This window comes from Tympanuchus pallidicinctus, unplaced genomic scaffold (genome assembly GCF_026119805.1).
Source record: "Tympanuchus pallidicinctus isolate F22 unplaced genomic scaffold, pur_lepc_1.0 scaffold1, whole genome shotgun sequence".
NCBI classification, from domain to species: Eukaryota; Metazoa; Chordata; class Aves; order Galliformes; family Phasianidae; genus Tympanuchus; species Tympanuchus pallidicinctus.
Genome location: NW_026294618.1, coordinates 106,204,510 through 106,228,780, shown reverse-complemented (window position 1 = coordinate 106,228,780; position 24,271 = coordinate 106,204,510). Strand labels below are relative to the sequence as shown.

Here is a 24,271-nt window from a genome sequence, read left to right as displayed (position 1 = left end):
TGCATCCTGAACTGAGTGAAACTCAACTCAGCTTCTCCTGTACAGTCTCCAGAGTTACTGTCTCTTTATTATGGTCTTTGTGCATCAGAATTAGCCAGCAAAGTGACTGAACTACTAAACAAACTCACGATACAATTAAAAACAGCATTAAATACCTTTCAGGATGATTATCTGCCACCAAAGTTCTGCTGGTCTTTGAAAGCTGGTGCACAGTCTCAGCATAGTCTTCCACAGCCTGTTCCAAAATCTGGTGTTTCTTCAGCATGGACACTGCACTCTGTTCATCCTGAAATGGTGACAGAAAATGAAGGTCCGTTCTCCCCACTCACTGAAAGACTCTGCATAGCAAGCCTGTCTTGTTGTATGAGCAAAGAGCAGCAGCCACAAGGATTTATAAAGCACTGCTCCAAACCTCTGATGGTTGTAAATTCACAACTGAGTTCTGGGTAAATGGTGGACACAGAAAGCAAAATAATGAGAAAAAAAGTGTGAATTGCAACAGCTCCTCTGGGATGCAGAACAAAACCACATCAGCTGCAAATTGAGCACATTCAATTTCTTCTTCTGTGAAGTTCTTTGTGCATTTACACAGCATCAGTGACAGTGGAGAGCTCAGAAAAGTGGAACAGTTTTAGGTACCTCACTGGCCAGGCTTTCCAACTACAGCCTGGATTAAGACAAGAAATCCTAACGAGCTCATGCCAAAGGGTTCTTCACCAAAGCATTTGGGAGCATTCTCATAAAAACTCGTCACGTGTTGAAAAGAAAAAATAAAAAACAACTCTCAAAGTTAATTAATATTGTCAATAAGCCTTTTCAGGAAAATATTCTTTGTTATCAACCACCGACATTAATAATCCTTTCCATTTGCCTTGCCTAAACATAAAAAGGGACACAAATCTTTGTTAACAGAAGGAAATGTGTTACACAAATACTAAGCTGGGTTTTATTTTATCAAATAAATGAACACAGCACATTCACGTACCTGCCACACTATTGGAAAACAGGAGTTCAGCTAGTCTGGTATGGTCTGATGCTGTTTTGATTTCACTATGCTGGGAGAAAGGACAGGCCAGCAGCTGACTGACCACCCAGCCAGCTTCACAGGCAGCTGCAGCGTGCTGTTCCCAGTGACTCAGAACTGATAGAAATCTTGATCTAACTGGACTGTACTGGTAAATCTCACTTTCCAGTAAAGGGAAGCTCCCAGTTGCCATGCACAGTCTGAGCCTGCTTCGCGGGCTCTGCAGCAAGGCCTATCATCCACACTATCTGAGATGTCAGAAGCGACAGAAGAGATGATCGCTGGAGCTTTCAGAAGGGAAATGGGTTTGTTTTTGTTACCGTTACATTAGTGACATATTAAATTATGTCACCTGCCCGCCTGTAGCCAGGCAATTAAAATCAAACTAGCGTCACAGCGGAGCCGCTCACCTTGGCTTTCTCTTCTGACATCATGTACAGCTCCTGCTCACTCATCCAGGCCTCAGCCTCAGCAGCATCGAAGTAGTACTGCTGTGCGCGGTGAGACTCCTCCAGGCGCTTGTGGCGTTTCTCCGTCTCCTCAATTAGGAGGTTCCACAGCTGCTTCAAGTCTGCAAGTCTCTGCTGAATTGCTTCGGCATTCGGGCTGCTGTCTGTGATGATGTTTTGACTCCTCTCAAAAATATCATCAATGCGAGGCTGATGCCCTTGGATTTCTTTCTGAAGTGTCTATAAAGGAGAAACGCAGACAAGCAAAAAAAGAAATGCTGGTCAGAGGTCTCACCTCTAGAGGGGCAGCAAAACACACACCGTCAGATCCTGGGGTTAAACTGGGCCTCTGGCCATCAAGAGTATCCTGGAATATGCCACTCCCCACCACAGTCACACCACCACTGAAGCATCCATAATTTTGCCCCAGGCCTTTCTTTGCTCAACTAGCCAGTGCTAAGGAGAAGTAACATGTAGGGAGTCCTGACAGCACCTACCTGATTTTTCTTTATCAGTAGCTGCACAGTCTGGAGGTTGTGTCCGTGATCGGTAGATGTTGCTATGGGCATCCTCTCTCCAACCCACAACTGAAAGCAAGAGAAAAAGAGCACACCTGTTTTAATGCAACCCCAGGCACAGCTAGAACAACAGAGCGTTAACAAGGTGCAAAAAGCAGCATTACTATAGCATGCTATTGAGACATGATTGAAAGGTTTATCCTAAGCTCTGTGAAAGATGTGAGTATCTCATGTCTGAGGAACAAGACTTCTTTTGTACTTACAATTTCATCCTCCACATCCCGGTTGAACTGGTGGATTTCTTTGGAGGCCAGCAGGTTTGCTTTTCTTTCATTCAAAGGTTCCAACAACTCCAAAAATTTCTTTTCAACAGTAAGGCGTTTGCCATCTACTTCATCTGTACTCTTCCCTTCTTGACTTAGAGCCCGTGCCTGGCTTTGTAGCTCTTCTATCTCCTTCTTACGAACATCCATTTGATTCTCTAGCATCTAAAACAGAAAGATGGCAAAAAGGCTTCAAAAATAGGGTAAAAGCAATTTATGAAACTGGGGCACGTCAATAGCTTCATAAGAAGGAAAAACAGATGCTGGTAAGGGTTTATCATATTAATAATCATTGTAGTATTCCTGTTGGAAAGTACGAGGTTTACACACAGATTCACTCTTTCACAACTGCAGCCACCTGCCAGCATTCCTGTTTGTGCAAATCTGACCAACAGGGTGCAGATAAATCACTTCTATCAGTCGTTCACAAGTTACACTGAACAATGTCAGAGCATTGCTTATTGCAGATGAAAGCTTCACTGTCCCCTGATGTGCTCACTGTCTTTACTGCAAGAAACCAGGGACCAACCAGCACTGGGTAGCATGCAGGCACTGGTGACTGGAGGACTACCACCAGTGGTAACAAGTAATAGGGTATGGAGGGAAGGAAGTACAAGGGAGAGATTGCATCACGGAATGTATGGCTGATTTGTTTCTGAATGGTTTTGCTTTTTCTTAAAGATAAATGCAGCAAGAAGAAGAAGGAAAAGACAATAAGATTTTTTCTAAACTGAAAGGATCTCCCCTCCCACTCCTCTGAGTGCAGGTAGATGCTCAATGCCTGCTCTGTAACCTGTGCTCTCTTTACCTGCTGTTTCTTCAACAGGATGTTGACACTGGTGAGGTCTTTTCCGTAGTCGTCCGACTGAATTTGGCTCTCCAAACCATTCAGCCACTTATCCAAATCAGCACAGCTCTGGGTAAAAAGCTCTGCCTTGTTTGCATCGAAGAGGCGCTGAGCCTTGGTCTGAGTAGTGGATTCGAGCTCTTCCCACATTTGATGAAGACCCGTTAGCTTTTCCTTCACTACAGCTTCAGTCTCTGGTTTCTCTGCAATGAGCTGCATTCCCTCCTGCAAAGCAAAGAGCAAGCAAAATGGTTTCTCTTCAGGAGCACTCACAGACGGCTAGTGAAATTATTCCAATTAGCAAGCATTCATGATTTTTCATCTGCTGGCAACATCAACCACTCACTTTCTATCTCCAATTATCCAATGATTCTTTCCAGAACAACATCTCCCACATCCTTCTGTTGCAAGGAAGAGAGTTTTCTGGCAACAGGAAGGTCAAGCAACACCTCTTTTCTTGCCCCCTCTACTCATGTTCCCCTGTGGGACTTCCAGGAAATCTGCTTGGACTGGAGTGGGGCAGGCTGCCTGCAAACCTGTGTGACAGAATGGGAGCTGCAGCTGAACGAGCTGCCCACCTGCCTTCCCTGGGGCACCTCACCGAGGGAGCGCTGCAGATCCAGTGTAATGCTGGAGGGGGAACTTATGGCATGAAACGGAGCTCTGTGACTTAAGGGGGATGTGTCAGTGGGCCACAGCAATTCCCATGTGCTTAAGCTAGGGCCAGAGAAGAACATTCTCCCTTGGAAAGCAGGACACAGTGGCAGAACACTTGGACTTAAAATATATTTTTATCAATAAGGAGATTCTATTAGCTTTGGAAATCCTTTATTTCTCATTACACTTCTACCTCTGCAGCTAGGTGGTGCTAACAACGATGAATTTCTCTGATGTGAACATTACTGTCAGCACAGAACACTTACTGGCAGTGACCCTGAAAACATTAACACAGTGATTGTCAGCTGTGACTCAATACAGAACTTTGGTACTTCGCTGCTATCTGATTTTTCAGAGGTAAAGAATGAGGATGTGCTAGCATTACTAAAAAAGTACATCCAGTACTAAGAGCAGCCTTTTAATTACACCATTAAAGCGTATTGCTATTTGCAGATCAGAGAAAAGCCTCTAATGGGATACAGAGTGCCAAAGCGGGAAAGGAAACAAGCAATTAAGCTAACTTACACTGAACAGAAACCTCACTGTCAGGACTAAAGACAGTTCAATTTTCTTTCTTAGTTTCCCGAAGTTGCACATGAGAAATTGGTGGGAAAAAAGTACAGCTCATGACAGAATATAAAAGCCTTCATAGTAAGATGGTGACACGGAGCTGTGAATCTGTTAATTAATTACAAAACTGGCCGTACTTTTACTCCTTACATTAAGTTGGCATGTGAAAAGGCTGCCTGAAATTCCTGAAAGAATGACAACCAACATGGCAGAATGTGATTCATCTATGTTCAGTTATTTCCCACCCTCTATTTGTCCTTTCTTAGCTGAAATCACAACGTTTGCCCTCTTCACTTTTGGGGTATGAAAAATAGGTTCTACCTTACTCCTAACAGGTAAGAATGATTGGGCAAAATCAAACTGTCAGCTTAGCTTTTATGTGTTCTATGAATGTGTCTTGGGTAAAAATATTTACGATGGATGAGGAATAAAATGGGTTAGCTGGAGACAAAATGAGACAGGTAGTTATCCTACTGTAACAAGACCTCCTTTTGACTCATCTGAACACACGACACAAGGACCACTCCTGCAGAAGAACAGATCTCCTCTGACACACAGGGGCACACTTTGGGCATTCTGTAGTCACCTTTTCAATCTTCTCCAGCCATTCTTTGTTGGACGCAAGTTCTGCCATAAATGCCTGATGCTTCAGCCACTTGCTGTGCAGGTTCCTTGCCTCATCGTAAGACATATCCTGGGCTGTAAGCATCTTCTCATTGATCCAGAGTGAGAGCTGAAAAAGAAAACACACAGGTGTTCATAATAATATTTGTAGCAGGAAATAATGCAAAGTATCACAATGCATGGGATTCACAGACTGTCTTTACTCAGGATTCAGTCAAGGATCTGCCTTCTTAACAACTAACATCCATCTCTGGCATACAAACAACCCCAAGACCAGACAGAAAGGAACCAGTCCCATCACGAGCAAAATCAAACACGCAGGTCTCCGCCAGCTCAACAGGAAAAGAAGCAGGGACACATCCTACTTTGTGACCACAGTGTACTTTCGTGCTGCTCTTCCCTTGCAACATTATTCACTGTGCTCGCTGCTGGAGATGCGGACCCGAATGGCACCACTACGCCCCTGTGGAGCCTCACTGGCTTCCCCAGGACACAGCAAAAGAACACACAAATGGAGTGGCAGGCCAAAGTCACTCTCCAGAGAAACACAGAGCCTGTGGTAAATCTTTCATGGAAACACTGAATGAGAAGAAACACGGTAGTTCTACTGGCATTAAAAGCCTTAAGAATAAAGATGGTCTTAGACCATTAATTCACACCACATTTTAGCTTTCCCTACCATCTTTTCTTTACATAGGTTAAATAAACGCTTGGATTTGTTTATTTGCCTGGCCTCCAGCAAGGTTCTTGGCACTAAAGACATTCCTTCTGCCATTACATAAAATCCAAAGCTGACTGCGTTCTGATTTTCCTCAAATACAAAGACAACGAGAACAATTCTCAGATCAACACTGGGGAAAAATCAATAGTTTATAAATAGCTCATTGGCCAAGGGCAAATGGAACGAGAAAGTGACCATAGCAGCCAACATCCAATTTCCTCTTACAATGAGTCTTTCTGCTCAATCTGTTCCTAAGGTGTGGATGAGAAAAAACACTCCTCGGAATGTTTATACAACTTGCCAAAAGATTTAATTTCTGCATATATAAAGTTACCTGCCAAAGAGCAAAATGTCAAAACAAATCCAAGCTTTTTTCCTAGAATGGCACATCTGTGATGCACAACGCCTTGCCGAGGAAGCAGCCTGACAAAAAGAGTAACAGAGCACAGGCAGGATTTGCCAGTTCCCTGCTAAGTGCTCAAGATACAGAACAACAAATTCATTCAGATGCACAAGACTTTTAAAAATCGTCCCTTACAGGTACTGTTGAGTTCTGCAAAAAGGGAAAAATCAAAGCAATTAAAAAAAAAAAAAAACAACAAAAAAAATAAAAACCTAAACCATCAAAGAAATTCATTTGATTTTGCTTTCAAGTCTAAACAGAAAAATACTCATGTTAATGAAGATCTCCGTAGGCTTCAAAGATTACAGGGAGCAGGCTGCCAGGCTACTTAACAGTCACAAGCTACATCAAGGACTGCTGTGCAGCCTGAAACAAGGGGCTTCACTCCTGCCTTTCTAGCCAGAAGACAGCTGCTCTAGTCTGAAAACTGCACTGCTCATCTTTCATTGTTTGCATTCACTCAGCCACTGCATTCAGCCTTCTGAGGATTTAAAAGTGCTTCCTAGAGCAAGGCAGGAAGGTCTGTTCAGCAGATGGGGTCAGCTGAGACATGGACGGATGGAGGCATGCAGTCAGCTGGTGGCTGCCAGGATAAAACCCTCAGCTCTGGCACAGTGCTATTCTACTCCTTCTGGTAACACAGAAGCGCGAACAAAGCACTTCAGGGGTGACTGTTCAAATCTGGACTTTGAACGCTCCACGGTCCCTGGAAGTCGGTATCTTCAGAACAGGATTGGATTAAAAAAAATTGCACAATCATTTGCTAAAACGGTGCCTGATGTTTGGGGTGCTCATTTACCCAGGAAAACACGAGGCAGCTGCTAATGGCAGCAGAGCTAGCTGTTAGGCAGACACTGTGCTGCGCCATGGCAGGCAGGCAGGCAGAAACGCGCAGTCCAGCCTAACGCTTTCACTGTGGCACCCCAAGGAAACAAGGCCAGGCAGTGCTCAGCTTCACGTGCTTACAGCTGAAATCTCCTCCAAGGTGAGCTGTGGAATGGCAGGAAGACCAAGAAAACGAAACGGCAGAATTTATCAAATCCCCCCCGTCCTCTGCATTTCCTCTTGTCGCTGTGTTTTGTTCGCTCAGACAATTTATTTAACACATTCGTATTTATGAATGTGAGAAAAACAGCAGCACCCCGGGATTTGCTGTCCCAGTGTATCTCCTAACAACACGAAAATCTGCTGCACTTTTCTTTGCCTGTGACCCAGAGGTAAGCTTTATCACGGCTGAGCTGTTGTTCTGAGCATTCCCTGCCACCTCAAGTGCCACAACCCTGCTTCCAGCCAGGGGCAGGAGACAGAGGGCAGGAGGCTGCTCTTCAGCACGGAGGGCTGTTGATGAAGGCAGCTGCCCAAGGGAAGGAGCGCACTGCAGAAGGCACTCAGCCTCTCCCTGCATCGAGAGCACCCCGAATGCAGCAGGCAGAAATGATGAGGGATCACTGCACAGTGAAACAGAACCGATTCAAATCTGCCTGCTGAGCACTCAGCTTCCTGGTCAGAGGTAATGGAAGAGCAAAGGGAAGGTACTCCTCTGGCTCCCGTCCCTCCCTGGGCTCTGTAGGGCACAGAGCTGGCAGCTGTGCTGGAAGTGGCACAGTCCCTCTGGCCCAATGCAGGTACCAGTAGGCATTCTGTAATCCCACCAATACACATCCTGCATCTCATCGTGGCTGTTCTCTCAGAAAACAAGTTGTCATCCCAAAAAGGATTGGAGAAATTTACAATGTTCTGATATTGTACATTCTATCTTTGAAAAGCTCAGATTTTCAAGAGACATCCAGATTTCAGTAGCTGGAGAAAAACAATCACGAGAAAAGGCATTCAGGTGGCCAGACACTGGAGCTTTTATGCGTTCCTTTTTCTTTCAGTGACTTTGGGGGAAAAAAAAACCCTAGGGAACACCACATTGACACAGAAGCTAGAACTGCTCCAAGAACCAGGGGGATTTTTGTATTAGAAATGTTACAGAGGAAGGAAGAAGCTGTTGCTAATAACAGCAGAATTTTTGCTAATCTGTCATGTTTGTACTACCAAGGAAGGAACATTTAAGCCAAGTTTCTGTTCAGCTTACGCAACGCAGGAAGACAGACTGCATCCAGGCAACCAAGCAGTAAACATCATCTGCCCAGTTTGTGAGTGTCATTTTGCATGATTACTTGTACAAAATCCCAGTGGTGGGGCAATTCCAGTTAGACACACTGCAGTGACTTCCACTCTCCCTTGGCTGGCTAAAACATAAGGCTAATGCAGTAGCACTTGAAATTAAAAGCATTTTCCCCACAGTCACCTTTCTTTGCAGGCTTCAGGTACAGACAGCCAGCTTTTAAACACATGACACAGGCAAGGCCTGTGCCATCCTCAGTACCTGTCAGTATTGCAGGAAATATCCTAAAAATTGCTCACTCAATTCCTCATGCTAGGAACAAGGCTATTTGAACCGTAAAATGTTGCTTTCAGAGTGAAGAGTCCAAGTAAGCCACCTGGAAATCTGGAAAGGATTTCTGGTTTTGACTTTTTTTTTCAATGTCGTGGTTCTTAACAATCTTAAGCACGTGCAAACTATCAGGTAAATCACACATTAAAAACTACCCCCATTATATCTGCTCTCTTTTTTGATAAGCATCTATTTTTCTGACTAGCATTCCGTAAAAATCACTTGAAGAAATACCCTGGATCAGGCCCGATATATATACAAAGCCCTAGAAAAATTCTTAGCATGACAGCTCAGTGCTAATCCCACCACATTCTGGGTGGTTAACTTAAACCACAGCTGGAGAAAAACCAGTTTATACAACCAACGGGTTAATGTGGAGGGTTCTAGGTGTCTGGTTTTGTTTTGTGAATTGTTTACTCCATACTAAATACCACAGGATGACTTGATTGCCAAATACTGACTATTCCAAACATATGGGGGGTAGGGATGCTTTTCCGCAGGACGTAGCTAATGGTGATACCACTGAAAGGAGATTATTTACCTCTTGACAATCCTGAAGAAACTTCTGAAGATCCCTGTTATCCTTCAGTCTCATCAGAAGTTCACTGGCTGCTTCACGGTTCTTCCTATGCCTAGCCAAAAAAAATAAGAGCAATCTTGAAACAGGCATTCCATGCAGAATCGGGCTGCTCATTTCTGCAGCCTCTCTGGGATACATACGTTGCATAAGCATATGGCATGTCTTTAATTACCTTCCTAATGAAGGGCATGTTTGAAGTTCAGACACGAACGCGTTATTTAGTGTGGTTACTTAAGTTCAGCACATATCTGTTTTTGTGACCAGTTAAACACACAGGGAAAATTTTGAAATCAGCGGGATTTCACAAGCGTTATGTACAGAATTTGGAGCATTAATTTCAAGACCATAGGAAAGTTCAGACTGTTTGCCAAAAAACATACAAAAACAATCTTCAAAACTGCAGCAACGGGGCCTCACGCTACGGAGCCTTTGCACGGCGCCTATTTGCTGTAATGCTCTTCATAATATACCTCCTCGATGGCTCTGCACCTCCTTCTGGTAACAAAGCTGCAGTCGTTTATATAACCTTCCAAATGCTGTACTTCACAAACCTGACATGACACGGTTATGTATTTCTGCCAGTGGAAGCATTATGCACCTTGGAATGTATTTCTCAGAGCATTCAGCACTCGCTGGAGAGGAAAACCAAAGGTTAGACAAAAAGCCCTACGTTCAATTTGTTAACTGCATCCCCTTGAAGGATGGATGGTGCTCATCCCAATCCCACAGGGTGCAGTGGGCTCTCCAAGCAGACATGGTGCCTGATGAGCCCATTCCCCACGTAGCACTGAACGTGTTTTTGACTGATGCTTCATTTGGAATAGCTACTCCTGTTATTCAGCAGCCTTGTTATTTATACAGCAATGTAGAGGGAGGAGGCAGAGTAAAGAAGATGATTTTTGTTTATTGCTCACTGTGTAAGATTTGATCATATTCATTGTGTCTGCTCTTAAAAAGCCACTGTGCTACATAATAGAATGAGATTAATAAGGATAGAGAGTAGGAAACCATTTTATAGGGTGGCAGTTTATAAGATGATCTCAGAACATAAGAGCAATAGCTAAATAAATCCACATTAGCAGAAATCTCCAGAGGCTCACAACGTTCTTGAGGGCCATAAATTACGTTGACAAAACTGGCTTAATGTACCACTTTTCCTGATCTACAAATCTCCAGAGCAAACTCTCTGGGAAGAGTGCAGTGCCTTCAGAAACACAAGGATAACCTGAGGATAAGTTTTACGTAGAAGCAATAGGGCTGTAGACAGAGGAACAGGAGAGAACTGTTCAAAGGACTGCAAACAGCTTTGCTATTGTCTCGATACAAGCAGCATCGGTACAGCTGTAGCTGTAATCAGAGGAGTTACAGATCAGATGGCAGGGAAGACACATGTAGCTGTCAAAGCAGGAGGCTGGAGTCCAAGCCCAGGTAATCTTGATGCTTTGGCAGGTGTTATCAGAGAGTACAAAGGAAAGGACACACAGATTGTGCCTTAGGAAAAACCACTGCAAGGTAGCTGACATCAGTGGGTTTGATCCAGCTCCGTCTTGGCTCATTTACATATGCTTGGGCAAACACAGTGCATTATTCCAGTTGCTGAAATGAAGCAAGGAATTGTTTGGGTGATTCTATCCTGATGATCTCATAGATTTAAGGGTGGATTACATTCTAGACTCAAGTATTCTGGAAAGGGCACAAGTTGTGAAACTAAAAGAGTTTTCATGACACCGATTTGAATGAACAGACAAGTTCTTATGTTGAGAAATCCAGAGTTTAAAAAAACTGGCAAAAAGATCTCCCACAGAGCACTGGAAACTTCGTGAACTTTGAAGGGAAAACATGCAGGGAAATAATACAGATGATGAAACACTTCTGTATTTTTTTTCTTCAGTGAAATAAATCTGATCTTGGGTGCTCAGAGCTAAGCAACTAAAAGGTTGTTTCTTCGTCCAAGGTGGTCTGTGGTGAGGCTGAGTGATGAGTATTCTCTGAAGAAGAACAGAGTCCAATTGTGGCAAGGTTTCAACTGGATACTTGAAGATGTGGTTGGGGTATTTTGAGGATGGACACTGCTGGAACAGGAAGGAATTCCTATCTTTTCATCACAGAATCTTATCATCATGGGAATAAATGGCCGTAAGAAGCCATTCAGTGTGTTCTCCTTACACAGACTGGCTACATCTAACATCATTAATTCCTTGTCTGTTTTCCCTAAGTCGTTCTCTAGAAGTTCCAGCAACATATTCCAGAATTCTCTTCTTGCAGTCATGCTGCTTCCCTGGCTGCTCTTGAACCTGCTGGGCACAGTGGGGCTGCAGGATGGCCCAAACTGCAGCTCCACCCAAGCACCACAGTGTCCCTGAGGTGGAGAAGAGCTCAAAGCTTCATGCATGCGGATTGTTAACAAAGGTTGCTCAACTGCTGATTGCTGATGTTACTATTAAAGCCCTTTTCTTCTGAGAGGTGTGCAGCAAGGAAGGGCCAGGATCCCCAATCCTGCCGTACTCTGGGTTATCAATGAATGCTCTCACTGATCTGCTAGAACTCTTCTGGAAGAAAAGCCCACATCAGCACAGAACGGTTTGCTCTTCAGATTCCAGTTATTTAGAATGACTGCTTGAATCCATCTGCTTTCTCAAGTAAATAATCACTTATGTTACTTAAATATAGCAGTGTCCAGGTTTACATTAAATAGATACCTTCCTCTGTATACAGTGATGAGGCTACCTCAGATCCAAGTGTCCAAGCTAAGCTAGACCTACAAGGAAAACAGAAGGTAGGAAACATGGCATGGGGTGTCTTCCTCTTCTGGCAACAATATGAAGAATCCAGAACAGGGAAATGATGTATGTTCAGCACGAAGATGTGTCTGACTGAAATTACTCCAAGAGCAGAGCACCAAAGCTGCCACAGTGCTCCCAGGCTGCCTCCCCAGAGGCCCCTGAGAAGGCTAACAATGCTGAAAACTGACAACATCTCTTGTGGTTAAACTGTAAACCTGTGGGTTTCAAAGCCTCTAATAAATCTTACACAAAGCATGAATGCTACTGCCTGTTAAGAATACTGAGATATATGCATGGCAGTTCTAACTTATTTAATTGCTCCAGCTAACAGCAGGCATTCTCTTTCCTGAATGGGCAAGGAGAAAAAATTATTTCACTTCTCTGTTGAGCAGAAAGTCGTACAAACACAAAACCTGGATTTGCCACTTTCTTTATGGCAGGATAACCGGATCTTGTGTGCCACAAGGGTGCTGATGGCTTGCTCCAATTCACTTTCTTTCCTTGCGGTAGCTTTATTCAAACCCATCTTCTCCTTCTCTTGCTTTCTCCATGTCCCTATTCCCATTTATTTTAATTTTGATCTCCACTAAAAGACAGTGTAGAAGTTGCATCTCCTACCACAAAGTTTCACTCAGCTTCTGCAGCCTCTTCTCCTTCCTGATGCCCCCCATGCCTGTTGAGGTGGTAAGCCTTTGCCCCGAAATGCTGTCTGCTCTCTCAATGGGCAGTGGCTTAGCTTGCAAGCATTACTGTAAAAAAAGCTACTATTAACAAAATAAAAAACTACAAAGAGCACAGGAAGCATGGAGCCACTGCACATATTTGAGTTTGTTTGGTTTTGTCTTTTGTTATAACAAAAGACAGGAGCTTGGTAGGGAGAGCAATTTTTTGTTAAACCAGAGGCTTCCTTTGCTACCACTCCCACTACACCCAGTCCTAAGGCTTTGTTCTTGAGGCTTATCATCCTTACAGGCTCAGAGAGCAATCACACGGATTTCCTGGATAGCAGTGCACCGGATGGTTTTTGCAGCACTCTGCACAAATAGCTTTGGAATTGAGGAAATGCGCTGAAAACAAAAGTGAGCTTAAAAATAAAATACAGCCTTTAAGACTCAACTGCCCTTCTGAGTGGGAGCAGCACACGTGCAGCACACAGGACAGCCCTGGTGGCTGACCAGAGTGCCACAGGGACACAGGGCAGAAGCCGTGCTGGGAAATGGTCATCAGAGCACCACAGAGATGGGCAGAAGGAGCCCCTCTACACATCTCTGCTTTAAGGAAATGGAGAACAAACAAAGGTGCTGACTGGATAAGCTCACTGTGTTCCAGTGTTGAACAAAAGGCTCATGTAAGTGCTTCCTTTATCTGTGAGCATTGTCTTCCAGAAAAGGAAATTGTTATCGTCACATAAAGAGATCTGCATGTGCCTGGACTTGGGATCTAAGTGGCTGTGGATGGAAACCCAAGTAAGTGAACAAGCTCAGATCCTAGGTTGCTTTCACATCATTTCTTTTTTCTGGTCTTTGCAGATTCTGTTCAGAATCTGAAGAATCTAAAGGGAGTCAAGCTGGCCAGAGAAAGAATGAAAATGTGAGCTATCCTAGGGGTAAGGATGCCAGAGGGCTCACACAAGCTCTGGAAGACAGGGACATTCACCTTTTTTTAAAGCCTTGGGCCACAGCTAAAGCAGGTACACACATGGTGTAAATGTTTACTGAAACAGGAAAGGTACAACATCTTCTGCCTGAGCTTCCTAGCTGCAGAAGGATGCAACTCTGACAGAAGGTGGTCAGTAGTATTTGACATAAAAGCTCTGCAGGAACTTACTGCTGTGTTCTGATAATCATGGCCACTTCGAAAGATTCCACTACTATTCAAACCAAATGAAGACAGAAGTATAAATCATAGCCATCAAAACTGAACATTTGGTTTCCAATGAAACTCATAAAATGTCTACAGCAGTCACACCACAGCTGAAGAGACAAAACAAAAACCTTTTTCTAAGATGAAAGCTGCATTTGTACCAAGGCTTTCTAATCTCATTTCAGAAGGGCCAGACAACTTGGAAAACACGATTAAAGCCAAGTAGGTGGGGTTGATAAAATACCAATTAAACTTTTGAAGAGCCACGTTCCTTCCCCAGAGGAAGGACAGGGATATATTATTGTAACTGAATCAGCTAGGAGATAGCAGAGGAAATTTAAGGCTTGTAAAATCAAGTATAGCTACTGCCACAGCTTCCACTAGGGTATGAAGTCTGATAGCACTCCAAGAACTATGTGGCAACACTCCTGTAGCCAAATTCTGGGTAGTGAGCTCATTCCCTAAGTCTCTAGAAAATGGGAGAGGTAACATTTAATTAAGGTAGCCAAGCATATTTTTGGAACATTACAGTTCCTACTTCTACACGGGACAAAGCAAACAGCCTGCAACAGACATTTTCTAGCATGTCACTTTGCCTCTTGATTCCAATAAAGTACCATCTCTCGGAGAAAGGAAATGAAACACAAACAGCTACATTCTGCCATCACTCTGACCTTACCTGTCATCAATAGAGTCCACTTTCTCCTGGATTTTATCAGAGTTGATGTTCCCATCACTAACTAGCCTTCTGCCCGTCTCTACAACTGCATTGATCTTTTCTTCATTCGCATCCATGGTGGTCATGAAATCCTCCTGTTTCTTAATAGCAGCTTCTGCTCCTTCCAAGGTAGTGGGCATTTCTGTGTGTGCCAAAACATACTCCTGCGTTTAAAACACAAATCAGAGAGATAAAAGTACTGCACTCAGACTGTATTGTATACTCTGCAAATAGATTCAGCACATATCAAAAGAAAGGCCTTCTAAGAACAGTTGGAAGTAAATACAAAGAGCAAATTGCAGTTAGGAGAAAAAAGATAATAATGTATCTGTTCTTAGCTCTCCTGCTGAACAATCTCGTCTGTTAGCTCCTTGCAGTATATGATGTTAACGTGTGGAAATGAGTTTGATGAGAATTCTATGACTCTATGGTAAATGAAACAAAGTGGATCTCGATCGCTCACCTGGTTGTTAAGAAATGCTTCCGCTTGCTTGGTGTCTCTGAGAAAGAGCTGGTAGGCATGAGACTGGGAAAGGAGATTTTGCCTGTTCTCCCACATTTTGTGAAGCTCATTCCATCCAGTGTCCAAAGCCTGCAGGCGCTGGCGTAAGAACATGTACTGAGCATCAGTCTGCCCTTGTGTCACCATCTCACCCATGTCCCTCATCTTCTGATAGTCTTCCTCGTAGTTGTTGATTTCGTTCTTAATGTTCTCGTGTTGAGTGAGCAGCTTCTCAGCCTCCGTCAGTGTGTTCGGCATGTCTTCGGAGGCGATCGCAGTCTGCGTTCTGGATAGCCAAGACTGGAAGTCATCCAGATCTCTCAGGAACTGCTGCAGTTTGCTTGCCTCTCCAAGAGACTCCTCCCGGTTCTTCAGGGTGGTCTTCATTTCTTCCCATACATCGTTGATTTCTGCAAGCCGTGAAAGGATAGCTTGTGCCTGGTCAGGATGCTCCGATTCCAGCTTTTCTGCCTCCTTTTGCAGGTCACTGAGCTTAGCTTCAATGGCTACCAGGTCACGTTCCATGCCCGTCAGCTTCCGCTGCAGAGCCATCACTCCAGCCAGATCGTTACCCAGATCTTGTGTGGATTCAATCACTTTGGTTTTCTCCCTGATCCAGGACTTGGTTTCATTACATTCAAGGTGGTAATTCTGGATACTTAAGGCAGAGATCAGGGCATCCTTCTTCCTGTCTACCAGTTCTCTGAACTGGCTCCATCTGAAATTTATGAGGAGAAAAAGGCAGATAAATCGAGACACGTGTACACTAAGGGAAAAGAGTACTGGCAACATTACTGAGTGAGCACTTACTCAAAGCAGCTTGTGAAGCCATGAAATAACCTAACTTATTCATGCTACTTTCAGTCTTTTCCATATTATTAATAGTTCTATCAAAAAAGCTATTAACAAAGCTATGGCATTTATTAGAATATGCCAAGTATCAGCAACACCGAGTCCTTCCAAGTATAACTTTTCCTTTAGTGAAAAATTGCTAGCTACCTCTGATTTTCACACTAAACACACTGTCTCAGTGGACTGTGAAGCCAGAAAATGATTTAATTTAGATAAGATGTTACATTGGTTTCTTTTTTGTTATAACAGCCACTATGCTAAGCTTCCACCTCTCAAGTTGGGGTACTGATACAGGACCCGGTTAAAGTTAATTGCAGAACTCCACCTGCTAATCAAATACTGCAAAGACACAGCTCTCTTTGCTTTGGAAGCTTTATAGTTAAGGGTTTCTTTGAAGATACTTAAGGTAAGAATACCAGAATATATTAAAAAAAGACATATAAGAAATACAAGTGAGCTCACTGTATTTTCTTCATGCAGTGTCACATTTTCCTGAGTGTTAGGCCTGCACTTACCTTGTGTTGAGCTTATCTTGCTGTGCTTTTATCTCCTTCTCACTTGGATGGCCACTATGCATTAGCTGTCTTGCAATTTGGTTCACGACTGCAACACGGGAAGCCTGATTGTTCATTTCTGGCTCTAAGCTTTCAAATCTGGAAAAAACAAGTAAAAATCACAAAGGCATTAGAGAACTGAAGTCATAGGCAAGTTGACAAAGGTAGCTGGTGCAAACAAAATTTCCATCCAGTATTCCCCCAAGTTCCTGGTAAAGCCATTCTCACCTGTGCTGGATCACTTCCAGGTCCTCCAGCTTCTCTGGGATCTGCATATTATTCAGCCACTTCTCCTTCTCGTCAATCCAAAGCTCGCAAGCATCTGCCTCACTGAACATCTTATAAAGAGCAAGGGTATCCTGCAAAGCCTGCTTACGCAGCCGAGTCAGCTCAGCAACCTCTTTGTATCTTTCTTCTATCCCAGACAACCTGCCTTGCACATCTGGAGACCCGGCATGCTCCTGTGGTAGAGCCTTTGCCTGTTCATGAAGAGAGTCAATGGTTGGCCGGTAGCTTGCAATCTCTTCAGCAACATCCTTGTGTTTCTTGACCAAGGACTGAGTGGAATATTCATCATGGCCAACATCGTTGCTGGAGACAATTTTGAGGATGTCCAACATCCACGCATCAATGTCGTCAGCATCAGCCTGGAACTGGTGAAGGAGAGAGGCTTCCTCCAGACGTTTCTTCCTAATGGCAGATAACTGTTCCAAGTTAGCCCACTGCTCCCGAATGTCCTTAATTCTTTCTTTGATTTTCTCAGACCCAAAATGCTCTTCCGCAATCATGTCTTCACCTTCTTTTATCGCCTGCTGAAAGTGGCCACTGCGACCGCTCATTTCATCTTCAAATGCCTTATGTTTGCTCAGGAGACGGACGACGCTGGTTAGGTCCTTCCCGTAGTCATCAGACGAAAGGATCTGCTCCTTCTCCCTGATCCAACCCTCTTCTTCAGCCATTTCCCAGAAGAATTTCCAGAGGCGCCGGGACTCCTCCAAGCGGGCCCTGCGCTCAGCTGCGAGCTGGCACAGCTCTTGGTAACAGAACTCCATGTGAGCGACGCGGTCCCTAATAACCTGCGGGTCACACGGCTTGTAACCTGTTCAGATACAGAACGTAGGTTACAACAAGGTCCCACCAATTTTCACCTCTACATCTGGGACACACATGCGAGCTCTTAACTCCCGACAGCTCCATCTGCAGAGTTTACAGTAAAGAATCCACAGCTTCCTGAAGCAATGGAACTACCCAGACTTCATTTGGAACTTTAAAAGATCTAAAATACAAAAGCTTACTCAATTTCATAATTTCTTAATGTTTGTACTAGAAACACAAAATGGAATTAGTGTTTACTAAGTTACAAAGTTACAGCAGCTGCTGGTTAAAAACGTGACACTCTAGGCAAACTGAAATCTCGAGTGAGTTACCTGGCTGAATTAATCTTTGACACAGGGAGAAAAGGAACAAATAATGCTGGATTTTCCTATTCAGGTGCTGAACTCAATGTAATGCGCCTTGCAGAACTAATAAGGCTCAAGGAGAACCCCATATATAATTACATCTAAGAAGGACACGTTGGCTGCTAGTTACCTTCTCCATCGGTGGCAAACTTCTGAGCAGATGCATTGACCCCTCTCACTCTCTCAGCCTGAATAGCAATGTCAGCTTCCACCAGAGCATGTTTCTGCAACAGGTCTTCGACTCCTAACAAGTGTTTGCCATAGTCTTGTGACAGCAGAAGCACCTGATCAAAATGTAAAAGGCAAGTAAAATGAGCTGAAGGCCATGAGCTATTTGTTTCTTAATTACTCCTTTGTGCTCTCTATTTTTACAATGATTTAAATCCAAAGTAACACCAGGAACACAAGTAGAACGTGACTGATGTGAATTTGAACCAACACTTTTCAAACGGTTAACAACCATGAAGAACTTGACCATGCTCTTTAACACAGTTCTAAGTCTGAGATGAAGAAAAGCTGAGTTAGCTCAGCAGGACCAATGCAATGCACTCTGTGCAGGTACCATAAGCTGCCACTGAACTACAGACAGCTTACAAGTTCTGCAGGATGAAGGACAAGAAAAAAGTTAGAATTCCTGCCTTTCTAAGGTCCCAGCAAAACACACAGAAAAATATTTCATGCTTTTTAAAGCACAGTGATGAAGAGGTGACTAGATTTCCATGTACGCAGTGCTGAAGATATTTCATCTAACTCCCTTTCACCCTCACCCAAGCCTGACCAAAGCTTCCAGTCCTTATCACAGAGGCATGAATATGAAAAGTGGCTTTCTATAGGAGTCAGCCTGTTCCTTTTCCTTACTGTTTTTAATCTTCACTTTCTAAAAAACATCATCATTTATAGGTAAAAGGAATTTGTTCACTGCTTATGAATTTGCCCACTAAACCAGAAAGGCAAAGTGAGCATTAAAAATGTACCCAAGAAAAGACCTGTACACCTCTCTAGAATATTTATTCCATGTTCTCAGATAGATAACATCTACCTTCATCTCATCCATCCAGTCCATAATGTATAGCATTTCCTGGAAAATCTTTTGTAGGCCAAGATTCATTTCCAGCCGTTGCCTTCGTGCCCTGAGCAGCTCCAGGAGGTACTCCCACAGGCGTATAACATTGTCCTTTCTTGCAGTGATGCGTTTGATATCATGATAATTTTCAGTCTCAAGCTCCTTAGCAACTGCAACCACAGCCTGGACTCGCTCTTCATATGCTGCAATGTCTGTTTCAATGGCCTCGTGCTTTTTCGTTGCAGCCTCTACTGCTGGAAGGTCAAAGCCAAAGTTATCCTGCAACGACAGCAGTGGCATGCTCAAACTTAAGTGATTTCTGATTGTGCAGAACACACTTGTTAGCAACTGAGGATCTGAAAACGCTCTGAAAACTCTTCTGATAAAATCAGAGACATAACCTTCAGGGAAAGAATCACAGTGGCCATCAGGATCTTCTTGGTTTTTTTTTGTTGTTGTTTTAAATCCATCTCTAGTAAATAACAACAACTGGGCAAATTCCATTAAACTGACCTGAACATTCAGGTAAAAAAATCTCAACTGTGGGTGTTTATTTCTACGAGCTTCTCCTGACTACAGACTGATAGATTCCAAGACCGCTATGTCAAATGCATTAAAGTTGGTCAGTAATGTATACTCTAAAAATACATTTGCACAGACATGCAATACATATAAATATACATAGATTAGGTAAAATGAGTGGCACGGGAGAAAAACCATCCTCTTTGCAAGAACTGTGTCCTTTAAGTACTTGGAATCATTTAAGTCACACAGACAATTTCTGAAAGGCACCTGAGAAACCAGACGTTGATTTTCACTCAGCCAAGTTTCTCTCATAGCTGCCTTGCGATCAAATCTGCGTGCAAGTTGTTCCAGTTTCTCTTGTCTGATGAGCTCATTCCGCAGTGCCAGTTCTCTTTCATGTTCAGCTTTTTCCAGTCTTTCCCAGGCCTGAAGATGTGGAGGGAAAAAAAAGTAAAAAACAAACAAACACTCGCCTCCTAAATACACATTCATACAATAAATCACATCTGCTTCACACGAGATCAGTACTGAAGTCACTTCATCAAGTTTCACAGAATTGGCTGATTTACTTACGTGCCAGAATATCTGGTTTATATTGGCTGGCCTTACACCTTGTCTGCTAATACAGACTTAAACTTTGGTCTCCATTCATTCATTCCCTTTCTGAGCAAGAGGTATAAACCTCATTTATCTCAGATGCATTTTCCTGAGTTCATTTATTTGCCTCCACTGAACCTCAGGTAAACCACCTGGCTTGAACATGTAAGAGAACAACTCTTTCAAAATCTTCTGAGTGCAATTCTGAAAGAAGGAATTCCATCTTTTTCCTTTAGGAAATGACAATTAGATATTTGTGTGCAAAATCAGTTTACAGCTCTTGTTATCGCATCCCCATTGGAAAGGAAAACAAATACCAGATTTCTTTTGCTGCATCAGAGTCCTTTTTTTCGCCCAAAGCAAGAAGTTACTCACATGCATGGCATTAATACTATAAAAACAAAGTCTTAGAAGCACATTGAAAGCCAGCTAATCACCTGTCAGATCTTCTTACAAACAACAAAAATACCCACAATTCAACAAAAACTACCCCAGATTCTTCTAAATCTTAACAGATGTGAAACTGCCTGAAACTCAAAGTATTTTAGGCATTCACAGGCACAGGACTTAATGCAAACAGAGAGTCATGCAGTTTACTGCTCTCTAGGATGCAGATTGAAGCCACAGACACCCAGAACAGCTGCTCTGGGAATGCCAAACATTATCAAACACAAATAAGGAAAGCTCACAGTTTTAAGCTGTTTGTTACCCTTGATAGAGTCTGTCAGCTCTGCTGCTGTTCTGTCGGCTGCACCAGCATAAAAAAATAGCTACTTAAATCCCTAAAGAGAACCCACATGAGTCACAGTACTTCCTTTACTCTCCCATGCTATGGACAGAAGGGCTGAGAGGCAGATAAAGGCCAGTTCTGCTCCCTGCTTGGAGCCATGGAAGGCAGAGGCATTCCATAAGCCTGAATGACACAGGCTGCCTGCTGTTGTGCTTGGCTCTGCTGAGTCTCAAACAGCCTTCTTGTTGGGAGCTTTGTTAGGACACACCTCATCAAAACTAAATAAGGGAGGATGCAATACCTAGATATTGCTGCTACTTTCTGCTGATTAATAGCCAGGACCCCAGAGGAACAAGAGCTACTACATCCATAACTGACTGCTCGGAACTACTGCGCGCTTTTCTCCATGAGGAAGAGCTTAGAAATACTGAAGCCATCCAGGGACTCAGCTCCTATCAGTGAGTCTCAGATACGGGAAAAGATCCCCCCACCTGTCCCATCCCTTCCAGTCCCTACGTGAGCCCTGGAGACAGCAGATATTATCTTCACACCGTCCCAGTACGCAAAGCCTGCAGAGACAGACACTGAAAAGAAAAACCAACTGAGTCGCAATGGATGGGCTGCCTCAGTTTACCTTGTTTATGTCAGAGATGAGTTTGCCCTCCCTTGGCATGTAGACTTTCTGATTGTTGGCTCTCATTTTGCTTTGGATGGTAAAAAGCAGCACTTCCAGGTTTCCTTTTTCTGTAAACCTGAACAAAATTTTCCAAAGGAATAATGTTACAATAAAGCTTTCATGGCTACCAAGGCATCATAAAGCACTTCCTTAAAATATTGACATGAATGGAGTACTCAGATAAACACCTGAATCTTGTGCGAAAGCCCTCACCCCTGCAATCAGCTGGGTCAAGCAGAAACAAACAAACTCCTTCACAGGAGTCAGCTGTCTGTCTGTTTAGATTTAAACCTCTTTGAGGCATAGAAGGCTGCATATTTTCTTACTCTATTACGTGCGCTGTCCTATTTTATCAACCCAAGAAACTGAAGTTTTGTTTAGAGCCCACTGCACTCCATAACTCTTCCCACTCTCTTTCCTGAGTTGTATGCCTGGGAAACAAACAAACTGCATAGGCACTGGGGAATAGGCTGCAATCTAGAGGATATCTGTAATGTTTTTGATTGTAATTATTATCCATTAAAACTTATATTAGACAAAAATACTAAACAGATGTAATAACGTAATGCTAAAATAAGCTCTCCAGAAATAAACTGCATGGCTTTGGTTGTATCATTTTTAGCAAGATAGCTGTTTTACGAAGCCAGACACACTTCCTCTTGATTACAGAAAAACAGTAAGAGCCTTTTAATAGCTGTATCTTGGTATTATACGCTGCTATGGTGATATTACCATACCAATATGGTATACTATTACTGCTTGCATTACAAGACAGGCACCTCTGTGAAGTGATAGCTTCCAGTACCATGAGATCCTGCAAACAGCACACTTGTTTTCAATTATTATTATTGCTATTGTTATTGCTACATGCGTATCAAATAGCATAAAACAAATAGAATCCAAGTAACAATGGTCAGTGCCCATTAGAAATGTGATATCTGGTAATGCTCAGAAAAACAAACTCCTAGGCCAAGATTAAAATCACTTCTATGAGTTTGTATTTTCTTTAAATCAACAACTGCCCGAACAAAACAAGACTGCTGTTTTTTTAAGCTAAGATGAAGATTACTTGGGTGGTTTCTCTACTGTGCGGTAGGTGTTGAACGCCTGCAGCTGCTGCTGCACACCAACTAGGGAGTTGGCAAATTTGCGGTTGTTGAGGATGATAATGGTTTGCTCAATCCACTCCAGAAGGTCAGAAGCCAGCGATTCATATTTTTCAATCATTTTCTCTGTTTCAATGGCATTGTCGAGCACCTGCAACAAGCAGCACAAAATAAGATGAGTGACAAGGGCAGCACACTGCGGAGTCATCCAAATCCAGCAAGCTACTCAAAGAATCAGGGCGCTCACCCTGAGCACCACAGTGCCTGTGTTCCCTGAGGTACGAGGGCTTTGCATTTTTTGGTGCTGAATTCCCATGATCCCAAGGCTACAGAGGGGCAGAGCAGAAGCTTACAACAGGATTCACATCCAGTCTGCCAGCTGTGAAGATGGGGGCAGCTTTGCCAAAGGGCAGAGAACAACAGCATGTTTTTTCAATGAGAGACTTTTCTGGGCTTCAGAAGAGACAGAAGACCCAGAGGGTGAGGAGCAGCTAATGGGAAAGGCAAAGCAGCAGTGATGCAAAATTAACAAGCAAAAATAAAACACCAGCCAAACGTTTTCTAATGAGAGGCAGCTGGAAATTAAGTACTCCTCGTGGTCAGATGGGAATATTTAACATTCAAAATGCATTTCAAAAGCAAAACTAAGAACTACCACACAGTGGACTCTCTAAGGTTTAACACTCAAGAGGAAAAAAAACCCTAAAATCAGAAAGATTTAAATTGCTTTGCAATTACTTATAACTTCAATTTGCAAACCTTTCCAATGCGTTTTCCTTCAACAGCTAAAGCTTTCATTTTGGAGAAGTAGTGATAATATGTCACCACGTAGGTGATGATTGACTTTTCATCGGGATGATCAACACTGATATCTGCAAAGCAAACGACAGTTGTCTTAGCACAGTGGGAGCACATGGACTAAAACAAAGCTAATAATCCAACAAGAATGGGTTGGAGAGTCAGAGAGATGGGTTCAGTGGCAGTTCAAGTCCTAAGATTTATGTCCTGATCAGAAACGTTCAGCAGCTTTGGACTGGTTCTGGATTACCCAATGCTGTACACTCTGTCACTAGGAAGTACTCCTTTATTCACCTCAGTGCAGACCATGGCTAAAGCTGGGGCTGGAGATCTTTGGGCCTTAGCACCTGGTCCACAATTTTGACACAGACTGCACGGCTGAACAACCTCCCCAGTGTCCACGTGAGGCAGCAGACCTATTGCTGACTGACATCTTCAATGCTCTATCACTATGTGGAGAAATGCAAAACGAATGGCATGTCTGTCCAGGCAAATCTTCTGAGATACACAGATGGAAAACAAATCGTTTTTTTTCTGTAGCAATTATGAGGCACTGGAAAACAAGCAAGAAGAAACTTGCCCAGACTCATGGCCCCTATTTATTTGCCCTGTGGCAGAAAAAATTTGTCCTGGAGTTGTGAGCATTCCTTCCGATGCACGTGAGTGCACAGCTTCACAAATGCTTGGGATAAATCTTACCAAGAGTCTGAAAGAAATGGCTCACTACGGGGTGAAATCCACGTTAGTCATCTTCTGGTTCAGGATGAGAAACAAAAACATTTTTTTCAGAGCACACCTCTAAGGATGCCTCTAATTGGAATGATTTTATGTATACATGGCCAGTCCAGAGATCTTGTCAGATGGGGGAATATAAATTCTGAATTT

The 24,271-nt window shown here is 43.2% G+C and overlaps 1 protein-coding gene across 3 annotated transcripts in view; it reads right to left on the bottom strand.

Moving 5' to 3' along the window:
• SPTBN1 (spectrin beta, non-erythrocytic 1) overlaps nucleotides 1–24,271 on the bottom strand; it is a 121,855-nt gene that overhangs the window by 19,880 nt on the left and 77,704 nt on the right. For all 3 annotated transcript variants that reach the window (XM_052679858.1, XM_052679849.1, XM_052679867.1), the window contains 17 exons: nucleotides 23,348–23,460; nucleotides 22,552–22,739; nucleotides 21,441–21,558; nucleotides 19,747–19,905; nucleotides 18,931–19,233; nucleotides 18,022–18,175; nucleotides 16,660–17,530; nucleotides 16,393–16,530; nucleotides 14,987–15,743; nucleotides 14,485–14,687; nucleotides 9,121–9,211; nucleotides 4,975–5,121; nucleotides 3,123–3,386; nucleotides 2,255–2,479; nucleotides 1,971–2,060; nucleotides 1,435–1,713; nucleotides 156–286 (listed from right to left, as the gene is read on the bottom strand). In XM_052679858.1, coding sequence (XP_052535818.1) covers nucleotides 156–286; nucleotides 1,435–1,713; nucleotides 1,971–2,060; nucleotides 2,255–2,479; nucleotides 3,123–3,386; nucleotides 4,975–5,121; nucleotides 9,121–9,211; nucleotides 14,485–14,687; nucleotides 14,987–15,743; nucleotides 16,393–16,530; nucleotides 16,660–17,530; nucleotides 18,022–18,175; nucleotides 18,931–19,233; nucleotides 19,747–19,905; nucleotides 21,441–21,558; nucleotides 22,552–22,739; nucleotides 23,348–23,460 — 4,231 coding nt within the window. The remainder of the gene's footprint in view (nucleotides 1–155; nucleotides 287–1,434; nucleotides 1,714–1,970; nucleotides 2,061–2,254; nucleotides 2,480–3,122; nucleotides 3,387–4,974; nucleotides 5,122–9,120; nucleotides 9,212–14,484; nucleotides 14,688–14,986; nucleotides 15,744–16,392; nucleotides 16,531–16,659; nucleotides 17,531–18,021; nucleotides 18,176–18,930; nucleotides 19,234–19,746; nucleotides 19,906–21,440; nucleotides 21,559–22,551; nucleotides 22,740–23,347; nucleotides 23,461–24,271) is intronic.